At 35.5% G+C, this 25,996-nt stretch overlaps 1 protein-coding gene across 1 annotated transcript in view; it reads right to left on the reverse strand.

The window, feature by feature from the left end:
• STPG2 (sperm tail PG-rich repeat containing 2) overlaps window positions 1-25,996 on the reverse strand; it is a 295,285-nt gene that overhangs the window by 158,832 nt on the left and 110,457 nt on the right. Inside the window, exons 6-7 of the mRNA XM_048211740.1 lie at window positions 18,016-18,175; window positions 3,799-3,959 (exon numbers count right to left, since the gene is read on the reverse strand). Of these exons, the coding sequence (XP_048067697.1) occupies window positions 3,799-3,959; window positions 18,016-18,175 (321 nt within the window). The remainder of the gene's footprint in view (window positions 1-3,798; window positions 3,960-18,015; window positions 18,176-25,996) is intronic.

Below are 25,996 nucleotides of genomic sequence, written 5' to 3' on the forward strand. Positions count from 1 at the left end.
CCATAATACATTATATGTTAATTGAATTTAAATGTAAAATAAATAAACTAAAGTGCAAAGAAAAAAAGAGAACATGATACATAGGGATTATAAGAGATGTCTGAGGCATAGTAATAGGTGTAACATATCTATTTATTAGAGTCCCCAAAAGATAGGAAAGAATGTGACAGAAATATATGAATATATAATAGTAAAAATTATTTAAAACTGATGAAAGGTATCAACCCAGAGCTCTGCAAACCTCAGGCAAATAAATATAAAGAGAACCATACTTTTGACATATTGAAGAAACAGACCAAAAAAAAAAAAAAAAGAGTTGCTTTCAAAGGAGAAACAATAAAATTAACAATGTACTTCTCAATGGAAATGACAGAAGGCCTAAACAATAGAAAAACATGTTTAAAGTGCTGAAAGAAAATAACTACCAAACTACAAATCCAATCCCCCCAAATTAAAAATGACGAAGACATTTTCTACAACTACAATAATTCATCATCAATAGGACTTAACCAAAAAGGCACTAGAGGGAGTTTTTCAGGCAGAAGAAAAATGATTTGACACAGAAACCTTGAAATGCAGAAAGAAACAAAACACAAAAGAGAAGGTAAATGTTTTGGTAAATATGAAAAATATTGAATGTACAAAACAATAATATTCAAAGGGTTCAAAATATACATAAACTTAAGGTGTATGACGAAAATTAAAGGAAGAGGTAGCAAAATGGAACTAAAATGTTTTAAGTTAGCATATTAAGAAAGTGGTAAAAGTAATCCTTTTCATTAAACTGCAAAAAGTAAAGGACACATATTGTACTTTTGGTGGTCACCACTAAAAGACTATAAAACAACACATAACTAAAAATGTTATAGAAATAGATGAAATAGAATAATATAAAATATTTTACTAATTCAAAAAATAAGGTGAGGTAAGAAAAAAATGCTAAAACAAGCAAGCCAATAGAATATATGAAACAATATGGCTTCTATACACACAAATGTATCAGTAATCATTAAATATAAATGGATTAATACTGCAGTTCAGCAGTTTATCAGACTCGATTTTTAAATCTTAGACATGTTTAGTGTCTATCTTTCACTCTTGATTATAGTTTGTCAAATTTTTCATAAACTAAAAGAGTCTGGGTGAAACCTACAGGTAGTTTTTAATTGTCACTAATAATGGCAAAGGCTATTATGTTTTTACTATGCGCCAGAAGCTATTTAAAGTATTTTACATGTATTGATTCATTTAGTATACACAATAATGCTTCAAGGTATGTACTATTATGATCTCCATCTTATAAAGTGTTAAAATAACTTACACAAGCTCAGTGACAGAGCAAGAAAATATACTCAAGTACACTGACATCAGAGCTGATGCTCATAATCACTATGCTATGCTGTCTCATTACCTGGAGTGGAGAATAAAGATTATAATGAGGGCTTTGTAAAAAAAAAATTGTCGGAATTTTACAAATGAGATTATCTTCCTGTCAACACTTTTAGGCTAGTTTCACTCTTAGAGTCTCCGATCTTAAGAACATTTCTTGTTTTCTGCTGATCATTTTGAAGTAGGGAATACCTAAGTTCCTTGTTTATATCTAACAACGTCCAGAATCTCTTCTTTGACAATTCTAAACTGTAAAACAACATGATCACTATGTGCAAAAGATTCTTCCCTTCTATTTCATTAGTTCTCCTTTATTTAGTCAAAATTAAGCTAAGACATGAGTTCCTCTCATAGCTTCCTCTACCTTTTGTGAAAGTAAATTATCAGTAAATCAAAAACATGTCTGACATTCTGCTTTCAATAAAATGAGAAATCCAACAAGAGCTTTTAATATCATAGTTATCATCTTTAATACTCTATATCACTTTATATAGATCCAGATTCCACCTGGTAACATTTTCCTCTGCCTGGAAGACTTCCTTAACATTTCTTATACTGCAGGTCATTGAGGGATGAACATTTCAGCTTTTATACATATATAAAGGTCTTCATTTTATTCTCAGTTTTGAAAGATATTTTAGCCTGCTATAGAATTATAGGTTGACAAATGTTTTCTTTTAATACTTAAAAATGTTGCACTGCTGTCTTCTGACTTACATCATTTCCAACAAGAAATATACTGTCATTTTTAACTTTGTTCCTCAATGCTATGTATCCTTTTTCTCTGGCTGCTTTTAAGAATTTTTTTTTTTAACCATTCTAGTCAATTTGGTTATAATATGACTTGGCATAGTTTCCTTAATGTCTTTTGTGTTGCAAGCTTGTGGAGCTTCATGGATAAGTAGGTTTTTAGTTCTTTTCAAAGTTTGGAAATTTTCAGCCACTGTTTCTTAAAATATTTTTTATGCCCCGCACTTTTTCTTTTCCTTCAATAATGCTAATTACACTTATATTAGGCCACTTCAAATTGTCTCATAGTTCACTGATAACTTTATTCACTATTTCTGTCCTTTTTCTCACCGCGTTTCATTTCTGATAGTTTCTACCAGTGTCTTAGGGTTCACTAATCTTTTCTTCTAACTTCCTAAGCTGTTGTTAATGACAGTGTACTTTTTAAAAAATGTTATATTTGCCATCTCTAGAACTTCAATTTGTGTCTTTTTATTTGTGCCATTTCTCTACTCAATATGTTTGATCTTTCTCCTACTTTCTTAAACATGTGGAATATAGTTATAATAACTGCTTAATGTCTTTATCTACTAATTCTATCATCTGTGTAATTTCTTGTCTTCTATTGATTGTTTTTATCTTCCTGATTCTAGGTTATATTTTCCTGATTCTTTGCATACCTACTAATTTTTTTTTTTATTGGATGTCACACTGTGAATTTTATCCTCTTGGATACTGGATATTTTTTAATTCCTATGAATATTATTGACATTTGTTTTGAGATACAGAAATCCAGTAAAGCAAAAAATATATATATAAGATGAAACGCCTGGAAAAAATATATAAACTGTCATTCACAGGTGGCATAATTGTGCTTGAGGAATTTTTTTTAAAACTAATGATAAATTAATAGAATTAATCATTCAATTTAGCAAGAAGTATGGATTGGTAAAGCAAATCTTTAATAAAGACTATTATATTTCTTTATACCAATAGCAGAAAGCTAAACAATGAAAATATTTAAAAGGTATCATTAACTAAAAAACATCAAATACTAAATACCAAGGAATAAATCTAATAAAGATGGTTAAGACTTCTACACAAAAATAAAACCACAAAAAGCATTTAAAGGAGACCTAAATTACTCTCAGAAATAGTGGAGCAATTTTATTTTATTTTTTTTAGTGGAACAATTTAAAATGAAGATAAGTATTTAAAGAAATACATATGAGATCCTCAAAGAAATAAAGAATGAGATCCATCTTTTGAAAAGAAATTACAAACACAGTTGAAAACCAATTTAATGTTTATTCTTATGCCATAAAGTATCACATACAAATAATTTCAATAATAATAGTATGGCTTGGAGTGCCTGGGTGGCTCAGTTGGTTAAGCTTCTGACTCTTAGTTTCACCTCGGGTCCTGACCTCAGGGTCATGAGATTAAGCCCCATGTTGGGCTCTGCACTCAGTGCAGAGTCTGCTTGTCCCTCTCCCTGTGCTCCTTCCTGTGCTCTCTCTCTCTCTGTCTCTCTCTCAAATAAATAAGTAAAATCTTTAATAATAATTAATAATAATAGTATAGCTTAAAATAATGAGGTATATATGTCACATGTAATTTTTTAAGCCCTAAGTCTTGGTATTAGATATAAAGAATATTATTTTGGTATTCACAAATTACCTGATAATCAACAGGACCAGGAGCAGTAAAAGCTTCTTTCTGAACCAGGAAGAGAGTCCGAGGAACAGAAGAACCAAATGCACTTCTCTTTTGTTTCCTCAAGCAGGTATTGCTAAAGTTCTCGATTACAGTATTGTTTAGGATATTATAAAACCCAGGACCTAAAGTCATGAGGAATATCATCGGTAAGAATAAACATGCTTTTAATTTTTTTAAACTGAGTAACCTTAAATTAAGTAATTTTTTTTTTAGAAAGAACTCTCATATATTACTGGCAGGAATGTAAAAGGTATGACATTTAGAGAAACAATTTGTCAAATTCTTATAAAGTTAAACACGTACATAGTATATGACCCAGAAATTCTAGTCCTAGGTATTTTCCCAGGAAAAATGAAACCTAAATGTCCATCAGCTGGTAAATTTTAAAAATGTGCTATACCCAAACAATAGAACACTACTCAGCAATAAAAAGGAAATATAAATGCAATAACATGAATCAACCTCAAAAACATGATACAAAGTGAAAGCAGATAGACAAAATCCTGAATAACATGATTCGTTACATGAAATTCCAGAAAATGCAATATCATAGTGACAGACATTAGCCTGGAGATTAACCGCAGAGGGGAATGAGAGAGCATTTTTAAAATGATGAAAATGTTCCAAAACTTAATTGTAGTGGTGGTTACCTTAATACATACATTTACCAAAACTCATCAAACTGTACACTTAAAATGAATTATTTTATTGTGTAAATTATACCTCAATAAAGAAGAAGGAAAGAGGGAAGGGAGGGAGGGAGGGAGGGAGGGAGAGAGGGAGGAAGGAAGGAAGGAAGGAAGGAAGGAAGGAAGGAAGGAAAGAAAAGAAAAAAGAAAAGAAAAGAAAAAAAGAAAACAAGAAAAAGAAAAGAAAAGAAAAGAAAAGAAAAGAAAAGAAAGAAAGAAAGAAAGAAAAAGAAAGAAAGAAAGAAAGAAAGAAAGAAAGAAAGAAAGAAAGAAAGAATTCTTGCTGCCAAAAAATATTAAGGAGTTGATGTAGCAACATTAAAAACCAGTTTGGCACTGGAATGAATCCTAAACTAATTTTGAAAAATGTGGAAAGTTTTTCCTTACAATTATGAGAACTGAACTAAAAACTTATGCAGAAAACTGAACCAAATTAACTTTTGGAAATTATTAAAATCTTATTTATATAGCTCTCTAAGGACATTTATTGAAGTTTATAAATATTATAGATAGCGTATTCTAAGAGAAATATAGTAAATAAGAGTACAGAGTTTAAAAAATCAATTTGGGGGAAAAATCCCCTATCATCCAATATTCCTATCACAGCAGTTACTTTATTTTTGCCTTTTACCTTTCAGGACATTTTATAACCAGGAATATTTTCTACAGTGGCAATCTGAGTGGATAACATTTTATTCATTCAAAATTATACAAACAAACTTTCACTGAAGAAAGTTTTATCAAAACATTAAAATGCTTGAAACAAATATTTATATTTTTGTATCTTTGTATATTTGTACATGTTTTACAATTCAGTAATATTAAAAAATCAGTTCCAGTGAGCAGCAATACCCATAAAATGCAATAGATACCTGAAAGAACACAACTTGGTTGTACTCATGTTATCTGAATTCTACTAAATTAGCGCTACAACTAAATATTATAAAATGTAACTTCAAACTCATTTCTTTTTCTGGGCTGCAAGTTCCTTGTCTGAAGATACAGAAATTGACTAGATCAATGCCACTCAAAATGTGGTCTGTGGTTTGTTGCTTGTCCAAGAACAATCCACAGGAAAAGGAGCTTACCAATGTAAATTGACTATTTCACTAGGCATTTTGTAGCTAGTCTTTCTCCATAAAGGAAGGACTGTGTTGATTTACATTTTGGTACAATCTTCATTCTCATTGTAGGCAGGAAACAAATAGTTGACAAATGGGCACTTTGAGTAGTATGAGGCTAAAGATACTTTGGGTGTTTTCTAGATTAAAAGTGACCAAATCATCATACCTAATCAAATAGAAGGTTTTTCTCAAAGAAGCTACCCATAAACTCTTCCCAATTTTTCAAATATTCCAGTTCTAAATCTATTTCTCAAAAATCTCTACCAAAAATTCTCTTGTGCCAACTCTCAAAAAACCTAAATGCTAATGTCTTATTTCTGCAATCTTCAAACATTCCACCACTGGTAATGTTTAGAAAAAAAGGTAAATAGAAAATGTAATGAAAACTATTTGGACCACCGTTTAAGGTACTTAAAAGACAAGTATCTGAGATCTGTCTCTTTTCTGACAGGAGAAGACAACAGAACACATTACAGCTTAAGTGCTTAAATATAGGAACCTCACTCGAAGTACATACATTGCAAGTAGTACCATGTTAAGCATCTGATTTGAAAAGCCATCCTGATCATGTAATTCACTCACATTAGAGGGTTTTCACATTCATTTTTCTAGTCAGTAAGTACAGAAATGCCCAGGAACAGCAGAGCTAGAGAGTTAAGAGTTACCTTCTAAAAGTAACCTGTAAGTATGTTCTAGAACTGATTGATGGGTCTAATTTATTACTGTACACTAATATCTTCACAGAAAAAAAAAAATTGAAGTTCCATGAGGCCATTCTCACTAATCTTTAAAACACGTAAGATTCGGTATTAGATTGGAGGGGTCATCATAATTTAACTGTATTCTTAACAAATAAACTAACCTTTGGGGAATTTATAATATTTTATTCATAATACATTAGGCCACAAAATTGAAAACAAGACCCAATCCTCAGGCAGTTGGGCCAGTCAATAAGTTCATATTTAGAAATCTTTTGGATTTCAAATTCGTGAGAAACACTACTGAGGTAAGCTCAGCTGGGTAGTTCCAAGCACCTACACATGACCTCTCCAGAAGTCCAGTCTTAGAATACTCAGACTTCACAGAGGCTCAGGACTCCAAGACCAACTGTTTCAACAGGCCCAGGTATATACTGTAAACCTCATAACTTTGTCTAAGAAGTGCTCAAATATCACTTCCCCTGCATGCTATTGGTCAAAAAAGACACCAGACTAACCAAGATTGGACGGGAGAAGAACAAGACTCAACTTCTCAATGGCATGAGTAGTAAATAATTTTGTACCAGTATAGACTTACCATAACAAATTACTGTAACAAAACTTATAGCAATAGTTTGAGATCAGGCAATGGGTCAGAAGCTGGAACAACTCAAGACTTAGAGAAAGGGACATGAGAGGACAGTTGGTGATGGCTTAAAGGACAGGAGGAAAAGGTTATTGGAAGCTGGAGAAAAGACAACTTGTATAATGTAATGGCAGAGATTTTAACAAAACTAATGCTTAGATAATAAAGAAGATACTTAATAAATAAGTAGTTTCTAGCTAAGAAAGTTTCCAGGCTGAATTTTGAAAGTCCCAAATAGTTGTTTTTAGCCATGTGTGAGAAGGTATGGAAAGAAAGAGATGGGCTAAAACTGCTATTTTCAAGGAGAATTTGTAAGAAATGAAAGAAATCAAAATTTTCTGGGTTTGAAAGTAAAATTCTTTTTCATCCCATCTCTACATATAGCAAACAGCTCTCAAAGCAAGAAACGGCCTGAGATCAAAGACCAAATCCAGGGTATGACTGTAAGACCCTTTGTTAAGACCTCAGAAATATTTAAGATGGTATGTCATAGTATCTCTCAGTTAAAGAAAAGGCTTCGAAGAATTTTAAGCCATATGTCATAGACCTTCTTGGCTAAAACAATAATGCTCCGAAGTATCAAAGAGTATCAAAACACAGCAGCACCAAAGGTGACCCAAAGTAGACAAGGATTTTCCTAAGAAGTATATTTGAGTGTGGCTTTTGTCCAGTGTATTTGATTCCAAGTCAATACAATAAGATACAACATTTTTAAAAGGAATTATACAAACTTGGAAAGAAAGGGACAACAACAGTGCAAAACGAAAAGTGGCTGTAGACCCCTCATATTCTAAGGCAGGAAGCAGGCCGAGAAAGCTCCAACTGGAAACACAGCCTACTTCTTCAAATTTTTTTCTTGCTTCTTGAGTATTGCTATATACTTCCCTCTTAGGACCACTTTTGCTGTATTTCAAAGGTTTTGGACCATTGTGCTTTCATTTTCATTTGTTTCCATGTATTTTTTTAATTTCTTCTTTGATTTCCTGGTTGATCCATCCAATGTTTAGTAGCAGGTTGTTCAACCTCCATGTATTTGTGGTCTGTCCAAATTTTTTCTTATGGTTGACTTCTAGTGTCATAGTGCTGTGGTCAGAAAAGGTACATAGTATGATTTCAATCTTTTTGTATTTGTTGAGGCCTGTTTTGTGACCTAATATGTGATCTATTCTGGAGAACCTTCCATGTACACTTGAACATGTATTCTGCTGTTTTAGGATGGAATGTTCTGAATATATCTGTTAAGTCCATCTGGTCCAGTGTGTCATTCAAAGCCATTGTGTCCTTGTTATTCTCTATTTAGATGATCTGTCCACTGATGTCAGTGGGGTGTTAAAGTCCCCTACTATTATTATGTTATTATCAGTTAGTTCCTTTATGTTTGTTATTGTTTTATATATTAGGGTGCTCCCATGTTGGGTGCATAAATATTTACAATTGTTATATCTTGTATCAACACTTTTATGGTTACATAATGCCCCTCTTTATCTCTTTTTAAAGTCTTTATGTTAAAGTCTAGTTTGGGGGCACCTGGGTGGCACAGTCAGTTAAGCATTCAACTCCTGGATTTGGCTTAGGTCGTGATTTCAGGGTCATGAGATTGAGCCCTGTGTTGGGCTCCACAATCAGCATGGAGTCTGCTTGAGTTTTTTTCTCCCTCTCCCTCTCCCTCTGCTCCTCCTCCCCATGCTATCACATGCTCTTTTTCTCTCTGAAATGAATAAAACTTCAAAATAAATAAAATAAAGTCCAGTTTATCCAATCTATGTATTGCTACTCTTGCTTCCTTAGGACATCAATTTCCATGATAAATGTTTCTCCACCCCCTCACTTTCAAACTGCAGGTATCCTTGATCTAAAATGAGTTTCTTGTAGGCAGCATATAAATGGGTCTTGTTTGTTTATCCATTCTGACACCCTGTGGCTAACATTGGAGCATTTAGTCCATTTATATTCACAAAGTAATTATTGATAGATTTGTATTTGACATTTTATTACTTGTTTTTTCATTGTTTCTGGGTATTTTCTCTGAGTCTTTCTTATCTTTGTCACTTTTGGTTTCCCTTTGCACTCAAAGGGTTCCCTTTAATATTTCTTGGGGTAGTGGTCATGAACTCCTTTGGTTTTTGTTTGGGAAACTCTTTATCTCTCCCATTCTGAATGATAGCCTTGCTGGATAGAGTAATCTTAGCTACAAATTTTTCATATTTAGCACTTTGAATATATCATGCCACTCCCATCTGGCTTGACAAGGTTCTGTTGAGAAATCTCCAACTAGCCTTAAAGGTCTTCCCTTGTAAGTTAGGAACTTCCTTTGTCTTCCTGCTTTTAAGATTGTTTCTTTATCACTATATTTTGCAAATTTAATTACAATATGTCTTCATATGGACCTGCTTTTGTTGATTTTGTTGATTTATATGGGAGTCCTCCATGCCTCGGTATCTGTTTCCTTTCTCAGATTAGGGAAGTTTTCTGCTATTATTTCCTGAAATAAATTTTTTATAATAATATTTTTTATTATATTATGTTAGTCACCATATAGTACATTTCTAGTTTTTGATGTTAAGGTCCATGATTCATTACCTGCGTATAACACCCAGTGCACCATGCAATACGTGCCCTCCTTAATACCCATCACCAGCCTATCCCATTTCCTGCCTCCCTGAAGCCCTCAGTTTGTTTCCCAGAGTCCATAGCCTCTCATGGTTCATTCCCCCTTCTGTTTAGCCCCCTTTCTTCTTCCCTTTCTTCTCCTACTGATCTTCTTACTTCTCATGTTCCATAAATGAGAGAAACCATATGATAATTGCCATTATCTGTTTCACTTATTTCGCTTAGCATTATCTACTCCAGTCCCGTCCATGTTGCAGCAAATGTTGAGAAATACTTCTTTTTGATGACTAATATTTCGTTGTATATATGGACCACAACTTCTTAATCCAGTCATCTCTTGAACGGCATCTCGGTTCCTTCCACAATTTAGCAATTGTGGACAATGCTGCTATGAACATTGGGGTGCATATGGCCCTTCTCCTCACTACGTCTGTATCTTTGGGGTAAATACCCAGTAGTGCAATGGCTAGAGCATAGGATAGCTCAATTTTTAACTTTTAAAGGGACCTCCACACTGTTTTCCAGAGTGTCTGTACCAACTTGCATTCCCATCAACAATGTAGGAAGGATCCCCTTTCTCCACATATTCTCTGACAATTGTTGTTTCCTACCTTGTCAATTTTTGCCATTCTAACTGGCGTAAGGTGGTATCTCAGTGTGGTTTTGATTTGAATTTCCCTGATGGCTAATGATTTTGAACATCTTTTCATGTGTCTGTTAGCCATTTGTATGTCTTCATTGGAAAAGTGTCTGTTCATATCTTCTGCCCATTTTATGATTTCTTTGTTTCTTGGGTATTGAGTTTGAGAAGTTCTTTGTAGATCTTGGATACCAGTCTTTTATCTGTAGTGTCATTTGCAAATATCTTCTCCCATTCCGTGGGCTGCCTCTTAGTTTTTTAGACGGTTTCCTTGGCTGTGCAGAAGCTTTTTATCTTGATGAAGTCCCACAAGTTCATTTTATCTTTTCTTTCTCTTGCCTTTGGGGATGTGTCATGAAAAAAGTTGCTGTGGCCAATGTCATACAGGTTGCTGCCTATGTTCTCCTCTAGGATTTTGATGGATTCCTGTCTCACATCAAGGTCTTTCATCCATTTGGAGTTTATCTTTGTGTATGGTGTGAGAGAGTGGTCAAGTTTCATTCTTTTGCATGTAGCTATCCAATTTTCCCAGCACCATTTATTGAAGAGACTGTCTTTTTTTCCACAGGATGTTTTTTCCTGCTTTATCAAAGATTAGTTGCCCAAAGAGCCGAGGATCCATTTCTGGGCTCTCTATTCTGTTCCATTGGTCTATGTGTCTGTTCTTGTTCCACTACCATGCTGTCTTTGTGATCACAGCTTTGTAGTACAGCTCAAAATCCAGCATTTGATGCCCCCAGCTTTGTTTTTCCTTTTCAACAATTCCTTGGCGATTCAGGGCCTTTTCTGGTTCCACACAAATTTAAGGGCTGTTTGTTTCAGTTCTTTGAAAAATGTCATCAGTATTTTGATTGGGATGGCATTGAAAGTGTAGATTGCTTTGGGCAGCATGGATATTTTAACTATGTTAATTCTTCCAATCCATGAGTATGGAATATTTTCCCATCTTTTTGTGTCTTCTTCAATGTCTTTCAAGAGTGATTTGTAGTTTTTAGAATATAGGTCCTTTACGTCTCTGGTTAATTCCAAGGTAACGTATGGTTTTTGGTGCTATTGTAAATGGGATGGATTCCCTAATTTCTCTTTCTTCAGTCTCATTATTCGTGTGTAGAAATGCAACTGATTTCTGAGCATTGATTTTGTATCCCGCCACATTACTGAATTGCTCTATAACTTCTAATAGTTTGGGCATGGATTCTTTTGGGTTTTCCATATAGAGTATCATGTCATCTGTGAAGAGAGACATTTTGACTTCTTCTTTGTCGATTTGGATACCTTTTATCTCTTTTTGTTGTCTGATTGCTGTTGCAAGGACTTTTAGTACTATGTTGAATAATAATGGCGAGAGTGGGCATCCTTGTCGTGTTCCTGATCTTAAGGGAAAGGCTTCCAGCTTTTCCCCATTGAGAATGATATTTGCTGAAGGCTTTTCATAGATGGTTTTTATGAGACTGAGGAATGTACCCTCTATCCCTACACTCTGAAGGGTTTTAATCAGGAAAGGATGCTGTATTTTGTCAAATGCTTTTTCTGCATCAATTGAGAGGATCATATGGTTCCTGACTCTTTTCTTGTTGATATGATCTATCACACTGACAGATTTGCAAATGTTGAACCACACTTGCATCCCAGGGATGAATCCCACTTGGTCATGATGGATAATCCTTTTAATGAACTGCTGGATCCTATTAGCTAGGATCTTGTTCAGAATTTTGGTGTCCATATTCATCAGGGATATCAGTCTGTAATTCTCCTTTTGGATAGGGTCTTTGCCTGGTTTGGGGATCAAGGTAATACTGGCCTCATAGAATGAGTGTGGTACTTTTCCTTCTGTTTCTATTGTTTGAAACAACTTCAGGAGAATAGGTATTATTTCTTCTTTGAATGTTTGGTAGAATTTCCCAGGGTATCCATCAGGCCCTGGGGTCTTGTATTTCGGGAGGTTTTTGATCACTGCTTCAATCTCTTCATAATTAATTGGTCTGTTTAAAAAATCAATTTCTTCCTGTTTCAGTGTTGGTAGTTTATAGGTTTCCAGGAAGGCATCCATTTCTTCCAGGTTGTTTAATTTTTGGCATAAAGCTGTTGATAAAAGATTCTAATGATCCTTCCTATTTCATTGGTGTTGGTTGTGACCTCTCCCTTTTCATTCATAATTTTATTAATTTGGGTCCTTTCTCTATTCTTTTGAATAAGTCTGGCTAGTGGCTTATCAATCTTATTTATTCTTTCAAAGAACCAGCTGCTAGTTCTGTTGATCTGCTCTACTGTAGTCCTGGTTTCTAATTCATTGATCTCTACTCTAATCTTGATCAACTGCTATCTCATGCGTGGGTTAGGCCTGTTCTTCTGTTCCTGTTCCAGCTTCTTGAGGTGAGAATATAAAAACTGCATTTTAGATTTTTCTATTCTTTAGAGTGAGGCTTGGATGGCTACGTATTTTCCCCTTAGGACTGCATTTGCAGTATCCCATAGGTTTTGGACCGTTGTGTTTTCATTCCCGTTGGTCTCCATAAATTGTTTAAATTTATTTTTGATTTATTGGTTTGTCGAATCATTCTTGAGCAGGATGGTCCTTAGTTTCCAAGTGTTTGAGTTTCTTCCAAATTTTTCCTTGTGGTTGAGTTCCAATTTTAAAGTGTTGTGGTCTGAGAATATGCAGGGAATAATCTCAGTCTTTTGGTACTGGTTGAGACCTGTTTTGTGACCCAGCATGTGATCTATTCTGGAGAACGTTCCATGTGTATTCGAAAAGAATGAGTATTTTTTTGTTCTGGGGTCTAGTGTTCTATATATATCTATGAGGTCCAACTGGTCTAGTATGGCATTCAAAGCTCTTGTTCTTTGCTGATTTTCTGCTTAGGTGATCTGTCTATTGCTGATAGTGGAGTGTTGAGGTCCCCTACTATTAACATATTTTTATCTATATCTCTCTTTATTCTGGTTAAGAGTTGGCTTCTGTATCTTGCTGCTCTCCTGTTGGGGGCATAGATATTTATGATTATCATATCCACTTGTTGGATACATCCTTTAAGAATACTATAGTGTCCTTCTGTATCTCTAACTACAGTCTTTAGTTTAAAATCCAATCTGTCTGATATGAAAATTGCTACCCCAGCTTTCTTTTGAGGTCCATTGGCATGAAAAATGGTTTTCCATCCCTTCACTTTCAATCTGGATGTATCTTTAGGTTTAAAATGAGTCTCCTGTAGACAGCAAATTGATGGGTCATGTCTTTTTTCCAATCTGCAACCCTGTGGCATTTATGGGAGCATTTAGGGCATTCACATTGAGAGTGATTATTGAGAGATATTATTTTAATGATGTCATGTTGCCTGTAAAGTCTTTGTTTCTATAGATTGTAACTTTCTGTTCTGTATCACTCTTGGGACCTTTTTACTTTTATAGAACCCCCCTTAATATCTCTTGTAGGGCTGGTTTCGTGGTTATGAAATTGGTCAGTGTCTGGCGATTCTGGAAGGTCCTTATCTCTCCATCAATTCTGAATGACAGCCTTGCTGGATAAAGGATCCTTGGCTGCATGTTTTTCTCTGAAAGAGCTTTAAAAATGCCCCCCCCCCAACCCTTTCTCTCATTCTAGGTCTGTGTAGACAGGTCTGACGTAATTCTGATATCTTTGCCTTGTTAGGTGAGAAATTTCTTTGCCCTGGCCGCTTTCAATACTGTATCCTTGGATCTAATATTTGCGAATTGCACTATGATGTGACGTGGTGTAGGTTTGTCGTGGTTTAGCTTGGGAGGAGTCCTCTCTGCCTCTTGGACATGAATGTTTGTTTCCCTTGCTAGATTAGGGAAGTTTTCAGCTACAATTTGTTCAAATATCTCTTCTAGACCTCTGTTTTTCTCCAACCCCTCGGTGATGCCGATGATTCTGACATTGGAACATTTCATTGAGTCAGTAATCTCCCGTAACCTACATTCTTGAGATTGGATTTTTTTAAGCCAAGTTTCTGTTTTAGCTTTCTCTTCCACCATCCCATCCTCCAGTTCACTAATTCGTTCTTCTGCCTCATTTACCGTGGCCATTAGAGCATCTAGTTTTGACTGCATTTGATTCATAGCATTTTTAATTTCTGCCAGATTCACTCTCATTTCTGCCCTTAGAGATTCTATATTCTTGTTAATATTTTCGTTAATATGTTTTTCAAGCCTACACATCATCTTGACCATTCTTACTCTGATCCATTTGTGACAATTTGGTTATAACCATCTCCATCAGTTCTGTGGCAGAGGCCACAGACTCATTATCTTTTCTTTGCTGGGGGGGATTTCTCCTTCTCGTCATTCTGATGAGGAGAGGTTGCGGGGTTGCCCAGAGCCCAAATTATTGACCAGGACCCAGGCAGCGTGCTCTTGTTTTATAGGGACTTTAGGGATGTCAGCTTCTTGATTTTTCAGCCTGCCTTTTGGGGGAAGGGCCTGCTGTGCTGATATTCAGGCAACCCTGTTTGGGTAGTCTCCCTGTCCCCCGCGAGGGGGGATGGGGATGGGCACAATGTGAGCTAGTATTTCCGGGTTTTTGTTCTCTGGCAGCTTTCCCTGGCGGTTTTCTGTGCCCCTTCTGAGAGTCAGAGCAGCGGGTGGCTGAATCCCAGACTCTGGCTCAGAACAGAAAGATCACAATCTGCTTTCCACTGAGCTCTCCTGGCCTCTTTAACTCTGTTTCTGTTGGTGCTGCTAAAAACCCTGCAGCGTCCCGGGTTGTGCACCCCACAGCTGGTGTCCCAGCCCTCACTTCCAGGGCCGGCATGTCTCTGTCCTTTGTGCTTTAACACCGCCAGCCGCCCCCGTTTCCCGCGCGTGTTCCTGAGCTCCCTGTTTCAGTGTGGTTTCGGGGGGGGGGGGCTCTGGAGCGCCGGTTTTCAGTCTGGTTTCACCGCATTCCCAGGCTCACGGTCTCAGTCTGGTTCCAGTGAGCACACCAGAGCTCCGGTTTTCAGTCTGGTCACATGTGTATTCCCAGGCTCACGGTCTCAGTCTGCTCTCTCGCGGGTGCTGGTCCATGAGTCCGTCCACTCCCCAGTGTAGGTGGCTACCGCTTCCCGGCGCCTGAGCTCAGAGGCTCCCTCCCCCTTCCATTTATCTTCCAATATCTGTGTGCAGATTCACGGCTCCCTGCTTCGTACCTCAATACTCAGTGCTGGAGATGTTCATTTATAGAGATCCAGATGTATCTTCCTACGTCTCAGGCTGATTCCGTGGGTGTTCAGGATGGTCTGGTACCTATCCAGCTTGACTCAGGGGACCAGCTGAAAAAGGGGACCCCTACTCCTCTGCCATCTTAACCCCTCCCTGAAATAAATTTTCTGCTTTCTTTTCTCTCTCTTCTTCTTCTGGAACTTCTATAATACGAATGTTATTTCATCTGTTGGAGTCATGAGTTCCCTACGTCTACTCTCATGTCCCACAATTATTCTTCCTCTCTTTTTGTTCAGCTTCATTATTTTCCATTATTTTGTCTTCTAGATCACTAATTTAGTCCTCTGCTTCTTCTGGCCTGCTGTTAATTGCATCAAGCCCATTTCCAATCTTGTTTATTGTATTCTTCAACTCTGATTGATTCTTTCTTAACTCTTTTATCTCTGTGGTAAGGGTCTCCCTAATGTCTTCTTTTCTTTTGTCAAGCCCAGTGAGTATCATTATGATTGTTGCTTTAAATTCTCCATCAGGCATGTTACTTGTATCTGTTTTGCTTAGATCTCTGGCCATGGCCTTAACTTGTTTTTTCATTTGTAATAAATTCTTCTGTCTTGACATTTTGTCTAAGTCTCTGCTTTCTTCTCTGTGTTAAAAAGCCAGTTATGGGGGCGCCTGGTGGCACAGCGGTTAAGCATCTGCCTTCGGCTCAGGGCGTGATCCCGGCATTATGGGATCGAGCCCCACATCAGGCTCCTCTGCTATGAGCCTGCTTCTTCCTCTCCCACTCCCCCTGCTTGTGTTCCCTCTCTCACTGGCTGTCTCTATCTCTGTCAAATAAATAAATAAAATCTTAAAAAAAAAAAAAGCCAGTTATGTCTCCTACTCCTGAAAGTAATAGCCTTATGAAGAAGAGGTCCTGTAGTGCCCAGGGTTAGCACTTCAGGGAATATCTCCAGTCGTGCTGCATGCACTCTGCTATTGTGTTTTGGCTGCTCTATCCTTCAGGCCAGTTGTCTGTAGAGGCTCTCCTTGCCTGTGTGGGCAGTGTTGGTCCCTGGACTGAATGTGGTGAGTTTTAACTAGGTGATCTCTGGTTTGCTTGTGAAATGAGACCTGACACCAGCTCTGCCAGAACTGAAGCCCTGCAGAATTCTCTGGTCAGGAGAAATGGTGTGGGTAGGGGTTTCTGGGGAGAAGGGGCCTGGTTTTCTGGGGCAGGAACCTGTTGTGCTGGGACTGAGGCAAGCTTGACTGAGAAGGGCAGTCCTGCCAGAAAACAGGGGATGGGTCTTGGTGTAAGCAAGTTAGGCAGCCACAAACACAGTTTATTTCTTATAGAAAAGGAAGAGTGCTTCAAAAGATGGAACCAAGAGCCCAAAAGATAGAACAAAGGACCTTGGAAAAATATTCCCAGGGAGCCCAACTGGGCCCTAACCAAGGAAATTACAAAATGTGCCTGGTTGGATTTCATAGCTGCTATAGGCCTATGGCTGTTATGGGCCTCTAGTTTTCTCTTTTCTGAATAGGAGCATCTAGTATGATTATCCTATCTTTCTCCCACTGCTGTTTTTCAGTGTGTGAGGCAGTAATGTGTGTCTTTAGTTCATAGTTCTTCTGACAGACAAAAGTCATATTCAAGTAGCTAAAATATCACATCCAAGAATTCTCACCTATAGTGATACAGTCTTAGGTAATGAAATCCTGGACTTCAAGATTACACCATGATTACATGAGACTTTGGGGGCCTGGAGAAGGCATGTGGGGCAACTGAAAATGTTTTGTGGGCCGAGGGTAGACTATAATAAATTTAGGTTAGCCAAAAATTCTTTGCTACCTGTGTCATTGAGAGATGAAGTGTCATTATCTTCTGTTCAATATGTGCTACCCTGAGTAACCTGATTAACAAACAGAATGTGGGATTTCTGACATTGGAAAATAAGCCCTGTACCATCCTGCCACGTCCTGTGGAGCCCTGTGCTACCAAATTAAAAGACCAGCTACCCTGAGGCAGCAATGCTGAAGCTATGTATGTGCTCTGAATGACAGTCTTATCTGAGCGCTGCCTTCCAGCCATCCCACAAAATATTAATAGAATATTAGAAGATATAACAGAAAACTCTGTGTTTTAAGCCACTACGTTCTTTATGCAGCAACACAAAACTATATGTTAACATTTATATAAGTTATTTTTGTGCTGGATTCTTAGTTCTGTATACTAAAACATCCAGTGAAAACACTAGAATATATTTTAGGATATCCCCAAAATAAAATTTTAACAAAAGTACATCTCATAAGTTAAATTACTGGCAGTGACCACATAGTTGATATATATGTTCACCCATAAAGAGAAATTAGGAAATTTACTGAATAAAGGAAAGCAAGAGAAAATTACCATTAAGATACATGATGTGTTAAATTGAAATCTTACTAAAGTTATATATTATTTTTAATCTATCTGTGTTTAATGTATAGTCGATACTTTAAAAATGTGCCCAAAAAAAATGTGACTTAAAATCACAACATAAACCACAGAACAAAAAAAATGAACTTTTTGGTACATCCATCTTGTCAAGAATATTAAGTTATATAACTACATGGATTAATTGCTAACCTGGCATTTTCTCTGTCCTGGAGTCCTGTGTGAATCGAGCAGCACTTTGACCAAATGCGGTACTTTTCGGTGTTGGTGTTTTCTTCACGGAATTGAAAGCAGTTCGAGATTCATTATATGTGCCAGGAGCTGGAGTGATTGATTTCATAGGTACAAATCTCTGGTAAAGAACGGGAAAATATGCCAATGAGAAATGTACTATATAGTCCATTTGATATTTCATGAATTAAAAGTTGCCTTCTTAGTTAATATAACATCTGGAGTTTAATTTATTTCTTAATGGAGTGAAAAAATACAGATAAATTAAGATCTTGTACCTATCAAAACATAAAATAGATAGCTTTTAGTAAAATCATACATATATTAATACAGTAATGCATTATGTACTTTACTAAGCCAAATAGACATTTTGAAGGAAATTACCTCAAGATGAGTTTCTAGATGATAATGTATGGACAATTTTCACATTTAAATTATTCTGCAAGTTAATATAATAAATAAAAACTATATAATCTAACATAGTTTCTTTTATGTAATAAAATTATGCAAATTGACAAAGTTCCTTGACATATATATTCAATTGACTCAACAATGTCATTAAATATCTTAAGAAAAAACCTTAGATTCAAGTGATATATAAATCTGGTTTAGCTTATAATACTAAACTTATTATATTATAAACTTATATAGTAAGTTTATTATAAACTTGTAATAGTTAACTTAATATTAAATATATATATATCTATATAACAACTCATGAAGTATAGCATTGTATATTTTCTTAGCTTTTCATTTGGAATTAACTTCAAATTTACAGAAAAAAAATTTGCATGAACAAAAATAATTCAGAAAACACATATATAAAGTTTACCCAGATTCGCCCATTGTTAACATTATGCCATTTGCCTTTTCATTTGCCCATACTCTTTTGTTTCTTTCTCTTCTTTCAGTATGTCCATTCCTTCCTCTCTGTGTCTCTCTGTCTGTGTGTGTGTCTCTCTCTACACACACACACACAAACACACACACACATACATGCAGCATATATATAGAACCATTTAATGTAAAGTTATATATGTCATGGCCCTTTACCACTTAATACTTTCGCGTGTATTTACTAAAAATATGGATTTTTTTTTTTACATATCAGAAGCACAGTTATCAACTTCAATAAATATATCAATGATATAATATTTTTATCTAATCAACTACTTATATTCCAAATCTGTCGGTTTATCTAATAATGCCTTTGTTCCATTTTCCCCCTTCAGTATATAATTTAATCTAGGTTCAGATATTGCTTTTAGCCTCCTTTAATACAGAAACATTTCTACAACCTTCCTTTGTATTCTGTGACTTTGGAAGAATATAGCACCCCACTTTTGTATAATAAAAACCTTTGTTAGTTGGGACTTCTCTGATGTTTCCTCATGATTATATTCAGGTTATGCATTTCAGGACAGCATACTAAATAGGTGCTGCAGCTTTCTCAGAGTATCATATGTAGAGGTACAGGATGTCCTTGAACCTCAACAGTCATTTTAATTTTATAAAATTGAATACTCCCTCTACATTTATCAGTAAGCACTCAACATTCCACTGTAAGCTAAAGCCCTCTCTTCTCCCCCAATTATTCATTATTTAACTACTTATTTATCTACTTATTTATGTATTTATAATCCATATGGAAATATGAATGCCAGTTTTAACTATTTATAATTAATTTTTTTTTTTAATCAGTGGGGAGCCCTTCAAGTTGGTTCATATGTCCCTATGATATGCTATCATCTTTTATTTTTTTGTAACATTTCTTATTTTGTGACATAACAAGATGTTACAGGTTCATCTTCCACCTACTTTGCCCAGTCCCTGCTTCTTGGCTTATTTAGCAAGCTGGGATATATATCTATATATCTATACTATCGACACCTATACCTACAACTTTATCTATACACACACATATACTCATAGAGACACATATATATTTAAGGAATCATGAGTTCACATCAAACCTTCAATTCAAATCTATCATTCAAGTTCCCTTTTCACCTCCCCCATCCATATTTGTATGTACCTTCTTCCAAGTGAAAACCCTGATTCACAATATTGACACTTTTGCTCAGAGTAATACATCTAAAATAGTTTCATTATTGCTTCACCCTTACCATTATAATAAACCAACCTCCTAAAAAGAATCCAGAATTTGTTTGTAATTCTTTCACTCAGTATCCCCTCCAATTCCATCCTATCCAAGACTGGTGTAGTCAAATACCGTGGTTACATGGATTATTCCTTATCCCCGCTTCAATGTGGCCAAAAGTATTCACTTAGAATACGATGGTACATTTGTTTCCATTCACTTTCAGTTTTAGGGGTTTTTTTTAAAGCCTTCCCATTCTTACCATGTATTTTTATTTTTTAATATATGGAACATTGACATGCTTCTAAAAGACAAATATGTATTTTAAAAAGTATACTCAAAGTTGTGCTATTCCCTTCATCTCCCTTCTACCCCATGGATGACGCACCACTGGAAGAAAATAGTCCAAATTTATAACATTCGCTTATTTTCATGGTATAGAAATTATTAGTCACACTACCATGTGGCTAATCTCATGCTACCATTATAACATCAACCAACATGCAAAACCGGAAAAATTAACAGTCAGTTCCTGCAAGCCAACAGAAATGACCTAACTGCAGCATACCAGCACTTCCACTCCATCTCTTTACCATCCCTTGTAGGTAACCAACTTCATTGTTTTCTGATTTATCCTTTATGTGTTTATATAAAAATAAGTAATTATGTGTACGTTTTATTTTTTCTTTTCCATTTTCTTATTGAAGTATAATTAACATACGGTGTTATATTAGTTTCAAGTGTACAATATAAGGGTTGTATAATTCTATATATTACTCAGCGCTCATCATGATAAATATATTCTTAATCTCCTTTATTTCATCCATCCTCCCACACACCTCCCCTCTGGCAACCACAAGTTTATGCTCTGTATTTAAGAGTCTGGGGGGCGGGGTGTTGTTTGTCTCTTTTTTTTCTTGTTAGTTCATTTGTTTTGTTTCTTAAATTCTACATATAAATGAAATCATATGGTATGTGTCTTTCTCTGTCTGACTTATTTCTCTTAGCATTATACCCTCTACGTCCACTCATGTCATTGCAAATGGCAAGATCTCATTCTTTTTTATGGCTAAGTAATATTCCAATGTGGGATATGTGTGTGTGTGTGTGTGTGTGTGTGTGTGTGTCTATGTATACACACACACACACACACACACACACACACACACACCACTTCTTTATCCATTCATCTATTGATGGACACTTGGGTTGCCTCCATATCTTGGCTACTGCAAATAATGCTGCAATAAAAATTCCGAAATAGACATTTTTCCAAAGATATACAAATGCCCAACAGACACAGGAAAAGATATTCAACATCACTAATCATCAGGGAAATGCAAATCAAAGTCACAAAACTACACCCACCACAATGGCTAGAATCGAAAAGACAAGAAATACCATGTTGGTGAGGATGTGGTGAAAAAGGAATCCTCATGCACTATTGGTGCGAACGTAAATTGACACAGCCACTGTGGAAAACAGTGTGGAGGTGCTTCCAAAAATTAAAAATAAAATTAGCCAAATGATCCAGCAATTCCGCTACTGGGTATTTACCAAGGGAAAACAAAAACACTAACTTGAAAATATATATGCATCCTTCTACTTATTGCAGCATTATAGGTATGTTTCTCACTTTCCTTTCTTTTTTATACAAAAGGAATATGATGCCTGGGCCCTATTCTGGACAAATTGAATCAGTCTCTGGAAAAGAGGAAAGAAGGTACCCGGGTATCTAATTGTGTTAAAATTCCCCCAGGTGTTTCTAATACGCAGCAAGATTGAGAACCATTGTTGTAAAAGAAGTCTTATGTTTTAAAAACTAATAGTTGAAGACCTAAGGAAATTCAATGCATTTAGATAAAATACCATGTAACTCCTTAAATCAATAACTAAAATAAGTACCCCAGAAAAATGTCTACTTCTATAAACCAAAAATTATGTGTTCTAAGTCTACCTTGTTAATTGCATTATTGCTTTTTCTATCAGTCATTAAATATATCTGTTCATATTCAACCAACCACTAACACTAACCCTTAGCAGGCAGTCCTGTTGGTTTTAATTCTTCCATATCTTTCACCCCAGACCCATTATTGTTTTCTTCATCATCCCCTTAAACAAAACTGGTATCATATTCTTTTCCACTTCCGAAAATACATTTAAAATTCTGTAATTGGTGCCAAGTCATATCAAATCAGGACTACATATTAGAAGAATAGAAACAACACAAGAACTGAAAATTCTAGTTATAAAAATGATATTTTTGAAAAAATCAAGGACACACATACACACACACAATATCCTGTTCTCACACATCCATTTTGTGTAGTAGCTTAAGTACTATCAAGTCGCTCAAGACAGACACCTGGTATTCATTCTTGATTCTTCCCAGTCCCTCACCACAACATCTAACCCATTAAAGATTCATGTTAATTATGTCTCCAAAAATATACCTGCAATCCATCTCCTTGTCTCCAAGGAGGTGCCTCTTAAGTACAATGAAACCAAAGTAGTAACCTGTAGTCATGTGAAAGTTAACAACCTTCCTGAGTTAAGATAAATTAAAATAATCAAAGCTGTATGTAGTACAGTTGGATAAATACTGCAACTACTTTGATCTAGAGGCTTCCACATGATAAAAGTTTGCTGGTATTAAACTACCATGGAAATATCTTAGATAACTTCAAGTAGCCTTGGTGTACACCCTGGAGAATGTGACACAATTACTGTGAAACAGACTCTTGCATCACAAATAAAGACCCTAGTTGCAGCTGTAGATATGATCTATCTCCACCCTCCAGAGAGAGAATTCAGAACATTCTCTGAAAAAACATGCATGTCCTTAAAGATTACATGTTAATACTCTACATATTCATTGGCAGAGTATATTTTAAAACTCAGACTAAATCTATTATAAGCTAAACTGAATGTTCACATATACAAATTTAAAATGTTTAATAGATTGTTTCAATTCAAATAGTCACCTTTGCATGTTATTGTTAATATTATATCTTATTTCATTTCATTTTACCCATATTTTTTGGCAATATGATTTGTTCCATCCATGTCTGCTTCCAATTTGCTTAAATGTCATTTTTTTCTTTTTATGATCTCCCTAAACACCATTAGATTTGTTGCTGGCTTCATATTGTATCTATGCTCTGTGTATGAAAATGACTGTAGAACATTACCTGGGATTGAGAAAGAAAAGCAGGTGATGCATCATTTACACTTGGTATCATACTTTCAGCCTTCTGAAATTGACTTTTAATGTCATATTTTCCAGGTCCTGGTACTCCCTAAATTACAGAAAGGAAAAATACATGTTCTCATTAAGAAAGCATCTATAGTACCTAAGGGAACAGTTGGCTAAATATATGAACCAAAGCTACAGGGTTTTCGAGCAAATTCCTATATGATATTACCAAAGCACTTCATTAAAAGGCAAGCCAGAACAAACTTCTTAAGAGAAACAACAAAAAAAATTTCTCTTAGCAGAGCTTCCCAGGAACCTGAAAACACACTACTTGAAACTTTGCTGCCCTCTACTGATAGAGCACAGAAAACAATTATCTACTTCACATAATTAAACATTGCAATGAATAAAGGTGGCTTCTATATTTCTTCTATTTAAATGTATATACCAAATCTCTAAGAAAATATTTTACTATCTTTTCAAATTTTTGTTAATCAATAGACTACTTTGTTTCCAACAAATAAGCTTCAGGATATATTTTATTTCAAATACAAATGTTTAAAAATGTAAGACATTAAGTTTTAACCAGATACTTTATAGTAGATAAAACTTAATTCAGTAAATACTGGGATTGATTTTTTTATTATCTTAATTAAAAATACTTAACTTTATATTCATAAATATATACAAGAAGTGCTATTTAAAAATATATCAGGAAGTGTTATATATTAATCATCAAATACTTTAATTACCTTGATAGAGTACCTTTCATAGTACAAAAAAGTTTCAAATCTTCTGTTTCATATATACCTCCTCTACTTTTCTGTTGTTTAAAGAATTATTCCTTAATTTACGAATTACATTCTTGAGTGTAAAATAAAACTCCCTCAGCAAATCCTGTCATCTCTATCATTATTATAGGTCCAAAACCAACATTTTCTCTCCACCTCCACAGACACTACTCTGATCCAAGCCTCCATATCTCACCAGGATTACTGTGAAATCTTCCTCTTTTTTTTTAAGATTTTATTTATTTACTTGACAGAGAGAGAGACAGCCAGCAAGAGAGGGAACACAAGCAGGGGGAGTGGGAGAGGTAGAAGCAGGCTCCCAGCAGAAGAGCCCTATGTGGGGCTCGAACCCCGAATGCTGGGATCACGCCCTGAGCCAAAGGCAGACGCTTAACGACTGAGCCACCCAGGCGCCCCTACTGTGAAATCTTCCTGACTGCCCCCCTGCTTCCACCCTTGTCCTCCTTCAATCTATTTTCAACATGGCAGCTAGTGATGGATCTGGTTAGACTGCACCACTTGCCTTCTCAAATCCATCCAATGGTTTGCAATCTCATTTTGAACAAAAATCAAGGCCCTCAATATGATATGAATTTCACCCCCAGACACACTATCACCACTCTAACCTAATCTTCTATTACTCTCACATTTCCATTCACTCTGTTTGTCGCAAAGATTAGGCATATATCAACTTGAGGACCTTTGCACTCTGGGATGTTCTAATAGCTCTACTAGCTCCAGGACTCACTCCTTCTTAATGAGTGAGTCATTTCCAGGCCACCCAGTCTAAAATTTAATTGCCTCCTCCAAAAAATTCTTACCCCCTTTCCTACCTATTTTTTAACCTTATCATTTTTTACTATCCAAAATACAATATTCCACTAGGTTGTAAGCTCCAACAGGACAGTTATTGTTTGCTACTGTATCTTTAGAGTACAGAGGAGTATGTGGAGCATAGTGGGTGCTCAGTAAATATTTGCCAAAAAAATGGATGAATACATGAATGCATGAATGCCTGCATTGAATCCTACATTTTCACTGATCATCTAATGGATTTGGAGACATGTTCCTCTGAGAAATAATGTGGCTCCAAATAAGAACATTAGCCATTTCTAATAATAGTAAAATATCTTAAAGCCCACATATTTAATTTATATTTAATAATACTAATAATAATAATACTTGGGAAATTTTTATTTAGGAGAAATTCTTATATATAAGTACCTTTTCATATTAATAGGTTTGATTCTAAAAATTTATGCAAAGGTCCATGTCATCTTGTCTTAAATGAACAAATCTATGCCATTATCTGGTGGCTGGTAGAAGAGATGCAATTTGGCTATGGCATGTAAGATTGTTTTTAAATCTACGAACTTATAGTAAGTTAGGTTTAGAATTAGAGAAACTTCTACAGAATTCTGTGTTTATAAAAACCTTTGAGATACAAATCAAATACAGAAATATAGAGAGCATAACTTCAAATACACAATATTAATCTATATTCTTGAACTTTACAGATATGCTATATCCATTCTCCATATAGGCAGCCTTAGTAAAAAATACTCAGCTACTGACAAATTGGGATTACCTTCTTACTGTTATAAACAGTAGTATAAGTGGCCATTACTATGGATCACAGGGAAAAGACTGTGAATAATTAGATATGTGAATATACTTAGTCTTGGGAACTATTTTTCATAAAAGCAGAAATGAAATTTTGACCTCTTCAATGAATACTTCTTTTTCCTTTTTTACTGTTTTTTCAAAAAGTTCCTGATGTTATTGAACTTTTTTTCGCTAAAATAAGATATAGCAGTAAAATTAGGCCCTTGTTTCTAAAAAGTTAAGCTTAGG

Source organism: Ursus arctos, unplaced genomic scaffold (assembly GCF_023065955.2).
Source record: "Ursus arctos isolate Adak ecotype North America unplaced genomic scaffold, UrsArc2.0 scaffold_9, whole genome shotgun sequence".
Lineage (NCBI taxonomy): Eukaryota > Metazoa > Chordata > Mammalia > Carnivora > Ursidae > Ursus > Ursus arctos.